The sequence below is a fragment of the Lynx rufus genome, unplaced genomic scaffold, assembly GCF_022079265.1.
Source record: "Lynx rufus isolate CCGP_SWC_20201006 ecotype Redwood Valley unplaced genomic scaffold, mLynRuf1.p SCAF_2, whole genome shotgun sequence".
NCBI lineage: Eukaryota > Metazoa > Chordata > Mammalia > Carnivora > Felidae > Lynx > Lynx rufus.
The window spans coordinates 219061486-219072215 of record NW_025814834.1 but is presented as its reverse complement, the minus strand read 5'-3'; the positions used below and the strand labels follow the sequence as shown (position 1 = coordinate 219072215).

The following is a 10730-nucleotide window of genomic DNA, read 5'->3' as shown; positions in this document are numbered from 1 at the left end:
CCGATTCCCCGGGAGGCCAGAGGCCCCAGGCCACCCCACTGCCCCTCAGCCATGTTGTCCTCAAGGTCAATACAGGCTTATGCCTGATGATGCCAGAGCCTCTGACAACAGTGAAAACAGCAGAAAGCACTCAAGAAAACCGTCAACAGAGAAAACCGGAGAAGGTTTAGTATTCCACCACAACTTAAAAAAAGATATGAAATAATACCAATATAAAACATTGCATAGCAAATCACGTTTGTACAAAATCCAGTAAGAAAACATAATTTTATCATTTAAGATGATTCATAAAATACACTTTGCTGAGAAGCAAATCAACATCATAAACAGCGACGATCTCCCGAGCACAGCAGAGAGACACGAGCCCCGCGCTTCTCGGCGCCGTGCCCTCGCTGAGGACGCCCGCGGGGCTCGCCGCGTGGCTGGCGCCAAAGTAAGAGCGGTCAGGAGCACGGCGCCCCCTCCAGCCTCGGCCACGCTCACCAGTGGCGCCGGCAAGGCACGAGGGGAGGAGGGGCCAGAGCACGTGCGTCTGTCCCCGTGCTGCGGCAGGAGGGCCGTGCCGGCCCCTCCGGCCACCACTTCACTGGTAGGTGACCTTCACGCAGAAGGCCTCTTCGTTTTTGTCTTCGTGGTCGTTGATGTAAATCAGAATCTCTTCCTCCCCGGCGCTCTGGCGAGATGCAAACCGCAGGCCGATGGTGTAGGTCTCTCCTCCCCCAACCTAGACACACGCAGGTAAGCATCAAATCCTAGCCCCACCCCAGCCACTACTCTCTCTATTCCGGCAAGTTCTACATGCGCAACCCCAGGCTGACGGAGGATGTTAAGCTGAGGCTCCAGCCCCGGGTGCAGGGCGCGTGCGGGGCCCCCAGGCGCCACATGTTCCGAACTCCTTTCCCAGCGTCCCCGGCCACACCTGCTCTTCCCACGTCCCGGGGGACGCTTCCCGCCTGAGGAAACGCCCTCCCCTGGCCGCCAGGCTGCCAGCGCCGTACTTGCCTTGAAATACCCACAACGGAGGAAAGGCTAATTTGCAGGGCACTTACAGATGAAAGCGCTGATGAACTGAGGGCAGGCTGGCCACCAGAACCCCCACAACGGTGCCCAGATAGGGGGGCCCCAGACGCACAGGCAGAAGAGCTCAATGAGGGGTGTCCGCTCCCCCACCCCAGTTCAGAACGGCTCTGCTCCCTCCCGGGCTCTCAAGACCGTCACTGGATAGAAATGCTCCTAAACGCGGTGCTCACCTCACACCGCAGGGTCCGAGGGGCCCCCACACAGCCCCCCGCCCCGCGCCCGGCGTTGCGCACCTGGAAGGACTCCTCCCTGAACTGCAGCAGGTCCGGGCGGTCGCTGAGCAGGCGGTAGGTCCTCGGGGTGGGGTAGGGGTTGGTGTAGGTGATGCGCTTGTTGGCGCCCTTGCCTTCCCCTGCGGCCAGCGTGATCTCGAAGGCCTGTGGGGGCGAGGACAGTCACCCTTCCCGAGCCGGCTCAGCTCGTGCAGCCCAACTTAGGGCACGTCCACGAATACGACAGACGGGGGCTCACCGTACAGGAGCAGCCCCACCGCCACCCCCAGGCCACAGGCGACGGAGAAGGCAACCCCCGCCTGAGATCGGGTCGTAGGACCAGGTGACAGGTGACGAACCACCCATTCCCTGTGGCCCACCACATTGCTCCCTCCCCCACTGACCTTGGAAATGAGAGGAGGGCGGCACGAGAGGCACACGAGCCACGAGGCCACCAGCTGGTGGTAGTCCACATCGACCAGGTTGAGGTGGATGAACCGGGTCCCCGCCCTCCGGGGCGTCACGCCCACATGCAGGTCCTGCACCCCGCGAGGGGGCAGCACGAACACACCTCTGGGGTCAGTCTTCGAGAGCAGAAGAGAACCGGGTCAGGACACGGCCCCTCGCGCTGTGCAGACCAGGGCTTCCTGGACGCCCGCGGCGCAGGGAACGAAGGGAATCCGAAGGGAATCCCAAGGGAACCCCAGCTGTTCCGGGGTGGGGGGGCCCATGTGCCCTGCACGAGGTCAGCAGGGGCCCGAGGGACAATGTCAGCCTCGCCCTCGGCATCACGGTGCGGCACGGTCCACATCGCCACCCATGCGGGCAAGTGCCCCCGTGTGTGACGGTCCCCTGAGCACCAGGGCTGCCCCGGCAGGGGAGACCTCAACGAGCTCCTCTCTCCACCCTGGCAAGAGGCAGGGAGTCCGCACAGCCCCCGTGACCCGGATTCTAAATTAACTGCAGAGTCGCTTTTAGCATTTACCTTCCACCAATCCTAAATATCGGCCTTTGGGGTTTCTAGGTCACTCATCCAGGATGGCGTATCTAACAACCTGAATGAAGACGGCCAAGCCCCAAGCCTGTTCTCGGGACTCAGGCTGGCTGCAGCCAGTCCCCACGCCGTCCGTTCCCAGGGTGGGGTGAGGGTGAGGAGAGGCCAGAGAACACCCAGCGACCTACTGTCAGCTCCTGGGGGTGTGAGGTGAAAGCTTGCACTCTCCTAACCGCCTGTGTCCCCCGAAGGACAAGGGACAGGCGGGTCCGCTGGCCTGTGACGCAGGACACGTCCACGCGCTGTAAGGAGTGGAGGTGGATCCGCCATATTTGGACAGGTGTCGCCAGCCAGCGATCCCTGTGTGGGACGGAAGCACCAAGCGTGAGAGGGAAGCCAGGAGGAGGCCGACAAGGTGGCCAGGAGGACAGGGGCCAAGGGGACAGGGTGGAGCCCGGCCGCTGTCACGTTCACACCACTTGGACTCTCCACCACGACACCCTGCACGAATGACGACGTGGGCTTCTGCCAGAAATCAACAATCCCAAACCAGGGGGTCTGGGGCGAAGCGCGTAACATGGAAGTGCATTTGGGCCTAGAGGCCACGCGGGCCTGAGCTCGAGGGCCCCATCCCAGCTGCCTAGGGCCACAGGACACGGACCCTTCCTGTGAGTGGGGCTCAGGAGCGCTGCCCCTTGTCCACACAGCCCGAGACGGGCCCTGAGCTCGTTAGCCCTGCCCCAGTCCCGGACGTGCTATTCGAAAGCCCCCAGCCGGCCCCAGTTTTAAAGGGTCCTCAAGGGGTTGGGATAGGAGACTTCCGAAGAAAAGGTAAAAGAAAAGGGTCATTTCAACTGAGTGAGAGAAGCAGGAGGTGATGTGATCACCATCTCAGGCATCGAAGGACAATGGCCGCCACCTCCCGTCTCCCCTCGTTGGAACCAGGCGCCGTTCTAGCGCAGAGAGCACCTTGGAGGGCTCTCTGTGCGTCCCCCAGGCTGCCGGTGCCTCTCTGAGCAGAGGGCGCCCTTTGCGAGGCTCCTGCCAGTCCTGGAGTCTCACCTCCCGTGACCAAAGACCCGACAACGACCCCCGTCAGGAGCTCAGGAAGGCCTGGGCCGGCCCTTCCAATGCCAAAGCCAGAAGTTTCTCACCCACGCCCGCCCCTCCAGACCTCCGGGGTTCAGGTTCTCAGACTTACGTGTAAACGAGGACAAAGAAGTCTTTGCTCTCTGGGCTCCGACCACTAGCCACCTTCAAGAACACGTCCCGTGGCTCCCCAGGGCCCTGCCAGACACGGGCACACCCTAAGGACATCGCCTGCCTGCCCACTCCAAGCCCAGCCCCCTGAGCCACACGAAGTGAAAACAGGCATGAACCAGGCTCCCTTCCCCCCAACAGGTGTTTAATTTTCAGTATTAGTCAGAATTCGCTATCTTTTTTTACTGCCAAAAAGAAAATCATTAACTTCTCGATTTCATATTGAGTTCAATAATTATATTCTGCAGGAGACTTTATCCAGTTTCCTAACCAGTCATAATACAATTATTGCCATTATTCTTTACACAATGGCAATTAATAAGTGGTTTAATTACCACTCAATCTATTCACTCTGCTTCACGCCTTTTTTTCTTTCATTTAAATTCAGATCATCAAAGAGCTGATCTACTAGCAGAAGAGATGAGAATTCATGCATAAAGCTCCCACAAGGATGTCCAAATAGCCCTTGAGCACCTGAGAAAGACACCACTTAATGGAAACCTCACAATGAAGAGGCCGCAGGAGGTCAGGGGCTTGGACGACAGGAGGAGGGCTGGCTGGGAGATGGGCTAAGCGGGACTTACCACATTCTGGGTCTCACAAATGACGTTCGGGTCACTACATCGGACATGGACCTGGGGTTCCTCGCCAGGTCTTCCCACAGGAGCACCTGGTGAGGGGGATCATCCAAACAAACATCTTGGGGAGCCCGGGTGGCTCGGTCGGTTGAGCGTCTGACTTCGGCTCAGGTCATGAACTCACGGCTCTGTGAGTTCGAGCCCCGCGTCGGGCTCTGTGCTGACAGCTCTGAGCCTGGAGCCTGTTTCGGATTCTGTGTCTCCCTCTCTCTCTGCCCCTAACCCACTCACATTCTGTCTCTGTCTCTCTCAAAAATGAATAAACATTAAAAAAAAAAAATCTTTTCTAGACAGGCCTGGCCCGTCACAGGGGCTCAACAGATGCCCGCTGGGCGGTGGGCAACGCCACCCTACCCCAGTCCCGCCTGCTGGGGCACCGGCACCTCCACTGGGAGCCGCGGCCTCGGGGCCTTCTCCAAAGGGAGGGACCAAAGTAAACGGGGGGCAAGGGGGAGATGACGGAACAAGGCGCCGTCGTGCTCTGAAGGCACCGGGCCAGAGCCACGCAAGTGAGTCGGGAGCGGGAGGCACGCGCGTCCTCCCCGCACAGCCCTCGGGGCCGAGGAGGCACCAGCAGCCGGCCAAGGACACGCCCCGACATCTCAGAGCATGCGGGAAGGTGGCCGTTTCAAAATCCAGAATCCAAAATTCAAAACGGCAGAATGTACGGACGGGTCACAGGCTGGAGTCCGAGCATCGGGGGATAACACGATGATGCCACTCGTGCCCCTCAGGGAAAGGCCCCTTCCCGTCCGTGGAGCCTGACAGACGCGCGCCGCGGGGACAGCTGGGACCTGCCTGGGAGCGTGTGCCAGGGGGGCAGGCGGATGGCCTTCTTCAGGAAGGTGAGCTCCGGGTGGTAGAAGCGGAAGACCTGGTCCGCCTCGGGGGGCTGGGTCTCCACGGTCAGGCAGAGCACGGCGATGGGCTTGCCGCCGCCGCCCCGGAACACGACCTGCGGGAGCGGGGGGCGCCAGCGTCAGGACCGGCCCGCGGGCTCCGGAGGGCCGCACGCGCCACACCCCACGCCGGTCTGGTCTCCGCGGGCCCGCTCGCCCCGGGGGCGGGGGAGGGGCGGCCGCGTCAGAAACGGGGCAGAGTCCGCGGCGACGTACGCCCACGCCGAAGGGGCGGCACCCGGCACGTGGCTGCACGCGGGCACGCCCCTGGGGCACACGGGCCACGCGGGGCTGCCGCGACTGCCGCTTCTCGTCAGCCAGCCACGCCCCTCAAGCGCCGCTGACGAAGGTTTGCGGCCCAACGTCGGCCTCATCCCCCTCCACCAGGCGTGCGCCCCGGGAAGGCGCTCGGGGGCCTGACGCTAGCGGAGGGCAGCGGAGCACGGGCTGTTTGATTCCGGGCGGTAAAAGGGGGCTGTACCTAAAGCAGAATGGCTACGAACATAAACTTCCTTTTAAAAAAAAGTTACCTAACTTCTCTATCCCAAAGAGGCACTGCTGTGGACGACTGACAGGTGTCTTCCTTCCCCGAGCCCTCCAGGCCCCTGAACGGGGGCAGGCAGGCAAGCTTCCCACGTCCACAGAGAACCCGGGCCTCCATTCAGACCCTCCACACAGGGGACGGACGCTCCGCGCGGGCCTGTTTGATCGTGGAATCCCTCAGATGTACACACATAGAAAGCTGTCCGTGTAAAACTGCGTTCAAGCCACAAATCGTAACAGGACGGCCACCAAGAGCCCACATCCCCGCGGGGACAGCCCGGCCATCCACACCGCTGAGCTCTGGGTGCCCCGCCAGCCCCGCCGGAAGAAGCCGCCCTTCCAGACTCCAGGGGCGCCATCCTGGCTTTTCTTTGCTGGTTCCCCACCTTCGGCCCCTCGAGCAGAGCTGCGCGTGGTCGTGCCTATTCGGACCTTCACCCGAGAGGTCTCCTTCCCTGTCTCACGCGTGCTCACCCGGCTGCGAGAGCAGCTCCCACGGGCCCATCGTCTGTGCCCGGACCCTCTGGCCAGAACTGCACCCAACGCCGAGACTTCACGCCAAACACCTCCACGCACGGATCCAGCTGCCGGTGCTCATTACACGCCAGGTCTCTGCCCCCCACTCTCGCGGCTGGGCCCCCCCACACCAGGTCTCTGCTCCCCAGGCGGCTCCTGGAAGCACAGAGGACAGCCAGGCTCCGGAGAAGGGAAACTTCCGGTCAGCCTCACCCAACAGGAGCTCTCCCTACAGCGGGGCTTGGATCCAGAGTGCGACCGTCCACACCGCAGACCCTGAACGGCAGGATGGCGCCCTCCTCGAGACAAGTCTCAGGCTCACCACCCACGCTGGGCCCCCGAGTCAGGATTTCTGGCTTCTTCCCTCTGTTCCCTAGCACAAGTGGGGGCGAGTAGCCGCTTTCTGCCATTTCTGCCTCCTTGAAGCCTTCGAATTCTGGTTTTACCCTTCCAGTGACTTGGTAACATCAGGAGTTAGCCTAGTTAACGGTGCTTTGAAAGGGAGGGCGGTGCCAGAGGGAGGGCAGGTCCAGCGTCCAAGGCCGGCCACAGCCGAGAAGCAGCAAATATAAACCTGCGTTCACAATGAGACTCCAAAAACTGGGCCATCCCCGGAGGTTGCTAGGGCACATTTCATTATTTTGAAAACTGATAAATAAAATGAAAGAGTCCAACATGTACCCTGACTTTCTGGTGTAAAGTATCTTTCAGGCGCAGGGCACCTGGGGGGCTCAGTCGGGTAAGTATCCGACTTCGGCTCAGGTCATGATCTCACGGTTCATGAGTTCGAGCCCCGTGTCGGGCTCTGTGCTGATAGCTCAGAGCTTGGAGCCTGCTTCAGATTCTGGATCTCTCTCTCTCTCTGCCCCTCACCCACTCACGCTGTCTCTCCGTCCCTCTCTCTCTCTCTCTCTCTCTGTCAAAAATAAACATTTTTTTTTAATTTAAAAAAAAAAAGACGACATTTCAGGGCAACCACACTGCTGGTGGGAAATGCTTATTTCCGGCAGAATCACAGCAAACAAGCACAGGGAGAAGGAGAAAAGTTGAATTTCCCCGTTTTCCACCCTGAAAATGAGCGTGGGCAATGAGTCCGAGGTGGACAGCAGAGGCAGGGCACGGGATCATTGAACCGGACTCACACAGACCAGAGACAGGCGAGCACAGAGTGGACTGTTGGCGGCACGGCAGGGACAGTGGCACCGTCCTCACGTGTCAGGCACACAGACTGAGGCAATCGTGGGTGAACTCCTAAGATTTCTGGGGTTTGCTTTCAAACTCCAAATTCACGTAAGGAAAAGGTACCAGCCTCTCGGATTTCATCGACAGCCCTAATAAAGCGCTGACGTATTCCTTAAACAAGGCAAAGCTGTGCCTCCACGTCTAGGTAAAATATAGCCATTTGCACTGGTGATGGGGCCGTGGGCACCAGCTGCCACCACGGTGAGACGGGGACACAGGCCTCCCATTGGGAGCTGGCTCCTCATCTGGGACTCACTGGAATCCTCTGTCCTCGGCAGCGATGGGGCAAAACCTTGTCGCTTCTGTTTTTACTTTCAAACTACTTCAAATGGGCATTTGTCTCCCCCAGAAAAGCTTCAGAAACTCCTAACAACAAGCGTCCCAAGCTCTCACTGAGAACATTCTGAAGGCAGGCAGCTGTGTGTGCAAACACGCTTCCCTCAGAGGCGGCAAGAGGATCCCCAGAAGTAGCCCTCCCCCACCCCCTGCACTGACTCTAGGGGACGCGGGAACGCCGCGGACGAGGGTCACGGGGCCCGTCTGACCCCCGTGTGTGGTGGCCGCATGCTGAGACAGCTGCACTTGCAGGGCCGTGGGGTGGCACACACAAACCAAGAGCTGCAAGGTGCCAAGCGGCCAGGGAGACGCTTCCACCCCAGACGCCCACCCGGAGGCTGTACCGGTATCGGCTGAAGCTGCCACCGCCCCGTCAGGACACGAAAGTCCACCTCTGGGGGCCCTGCCCCGCCACCACCCTCCCTGGCAGCAGGGGCAGGGAAGGGCCGAGGCCGGGACCCAGCGGCCGAGTAACAACAGAAATCGTGAACACCTCACCGGGTCAGCTCAGAGGACACCTGGCTCTCACCCCAAGACCCTGCGAATGTCGGGGACCAGAGGCCTCCCGCCCCCTTACCTTGGCGTGCTTGGTCGGCGTTGCACTGCGCTTCTGGGGCGATCCGGGGTCCGTGCCCTTCTCAGAGCTCGGCTCAGCAGGGGCCTGTGAGACACCAATTGGCACCAGTGAGTCACGGGATGGGAGTCGGAGGTTGACAGGCACTGTAGAAACAGCTGTCCCCTTGGGGCCCCTGTGCACGGTGTCCTTTGCTCTCACGATAACCATCCAAGCGGCCGCTGTCACGAACCAGCCTCGCTACCCCAAAGAGGAAGCAGGAGCTGCCATGAGCCGTGCAGGCCACCAGACACGCGACCCCGCTCTGCCTGAAGCCAAAGGCCTGATCTTCACTGTCCCTACGACCTCTCGTCCCAAAAGTGCACCCGAAGAGCCTGCATAGGGATCTGTATGCCTCTGAGAGTCCCTCAGGCCCCTTTAAGTGAGGAGCCCTGTCCTACAGAACTGACCTCAAAAGTCAGTAAAACGGACGAACCGTGCGCCTCGCGCCGCCCCCCCCCCCCAATCACATGGGCACGTAGCGCTCACGTCCCTCACTGGAAACCCCCACGCCTGCATTTCCCGCAGCAGCACACACGCCACGGAAGACGTGGGCAAACAGCATTAACTAGAGAACACAAAGTGCTGGGAACTTTCAACCCGTTAGCTCTTCTGAGGGAAGGGGGCGGTTCTGTGCCCACGCGGATACGAGCATTCAGAGGGGACGGGCCGGCCCTTCCCGAGGCCCGCTGTGGACACACACGCGCAGGGGCCGGTGGAGCGGGTGACACCCGAAGGCTAATCGGCCTGCAGCACGGAGGGACAGGCAGAAACGGGCCACCGCTACTCAGCCTGGCGCGATTCCCCCGCATGCCTGTCCAGCCCGGCCGGCCCTGGAAGGGCGGCCTCCCCACCTGCCCCACGGAGAAGGTCTGGTATTTGAAGGGGATGTGGGCGGTCTCCCGGGGGCGCAGGAAGAGCTGTGGGGCGAGGCCGCCCCGCAGATGGAACATGTCCTCTTCCACCGGTGTGTGCAGCTTGGCCGCGTCTTTGAAGAACCTCCACTCCCGACTGTCCGAGATGATGCTAGAAGGTGGGGGAGACGCGCTGCTGAGGCAGAAACGTGCTTCCTGGCGAGTCCCCTGCCCGCCCGCTCAGAGATGGCACCGGGGACGGAGGACCCCGTCGGGGCCGCCGCTCACACGCACCTCAGCTCAGGACTGTCCACCTCGATGGTCACCGTGTGCTGCGTGTTGTGGGGGTTCCGAAGGGCGAACTCGAAGAACTCGGCGGTGCCCAGCGTGACGTGCACGGTGTGCTTCGTGGTGATGGCCAGGCTCAGCGCGCTGGTGATGCTCTCCGCCTTCGTGCGCTCCCGATAGGCGGCAATGACCTGCAGGTCGCGTGCGTGCTGTGCGCGGACGCTCTGCTGAGCCTGCGGGGACACGGGTGCCCAACCGGGCCACAGTCCTGGCCTCACTCTCCCTCTCAAGGACTATGTGGCCACCTCCCCCCCCCCCGCCCCAAATACCAAATTTCTTCCGGAATCACCACCACCCCCCTCCTCAGCCACCTGGGTTGGATGGGACTGGCCCGCCCTAGCTCCAGAGGACAGAGAACAACGGGTCTACGCAGCACTCCAGGCTCCTCGGTGCCCTGTCGAGGTCAACCCCCGGGGAGGCAGGGTCTGCCCTGCGTGTTCCCAAGAGACCACAACCGCCCGTGAGGCCAACTCCCCCCAGGGCCTCAAGGCTGGCGTCTGGGCGTAGTGGGGAGTTGAGTAGAAGCAGAGGTTGTCAACAAAAGAGGAAAGAACGGCCTCAGAACGAACACGGGACAGGCTGGCTGCGCAGGTCTCCAGCGTGGCAGCAGGAGCCTACTCTGCGAGCAGGGGCCCGAATGACCTGAGCTGGGCCAGAGTCCAGACAGTGGGCACGCTGCCTCAGTGGGGCTCAGCCACAGGTCCCTCATCCACCTCCTCCCTCGATGCCCTGACTCCTTGGGCTCGGCCAAAACGGGGTGTTCTAGAGGCCAGAGGCCGGCCTGCATCTTTTGTGTGACTTACCAAGGAGTGAGGCCCGTGGAGGCTGCCCCACAAGATCTAAGACCTAGATGGGGACCCCCACACTGGGGAGGCCCCGTGCTGAGAACCTCTGAACACCAGGGAGGCCCAGGCATCAGAGGGCAGGGCCGCTTGGATGCCTGTGAACTTCACCTCAAGAGGTAAGGACAAAATTTGGTGTAAATTATTTGGATATTGACTTTCCAACATCCTTTGTCCCCCGCCCCTGGCAAGGGGAGCCTTCCATTTCTCCCTGTGGATCTAGAAACAGGAGGAGGGTTGTGTCCACACTGGAGGCTTCCCTACATGGACACCGATGATTAGCGCTTCTTCACAGAGTACGGGGCAGCACGGCCAGACAAAATTTAGGCCGAGAAACAGAACACAGAGCGGCT

At 61.0% G+C, this 10730-nt stretch overlaps 1 protein-coding gene across 1 annotated transcript in view; it reads right to left on the bottom strand.

The window, feature by feature from the left end:
- Positions 1-248: 248 nt before the first annotated feature.
- Positions 249-10730, bottom strand: part of NPHP4 (nephrocystin 4) — a 110246-nt gene continuing 99764 nt past the window's right edge. The window contains exons 22-31 of the mRNA XM_047084097.1: positions 9482-9708; positions 9188-9359; positions 8298-8381; positions 4983-5139; positions 4131-4216; positions 3488-3573; positions 2475-2646; positions 1697-1876; positions 1314-1457; positions 249-724 (exon numbers count right to left, since the gene is read on the bottom strand). Of these exons, the coding sequence (XP_046940053.1) occupies positions 584-724; positions 1314-1457; positions 1697-1876; positions 2475-2646; positions 3488-3573; positions 4131-4216; positions 4983-5139; positions 8298-8381; positions 9188-9359; positions 9482-9708 (1449 nt within the window). The 3' untranslated portion in view covers positions 249-583. The remainder of the gene's footprint in view (positions 725-1313; positions 1458-1696; positions 1877-2474; positions 2647-3487; positions 3574-4130; positions 4217-4982; positions 5140-8297; positions 8382-9187; positions 9360-9481; positions 9709-10730) is intronic.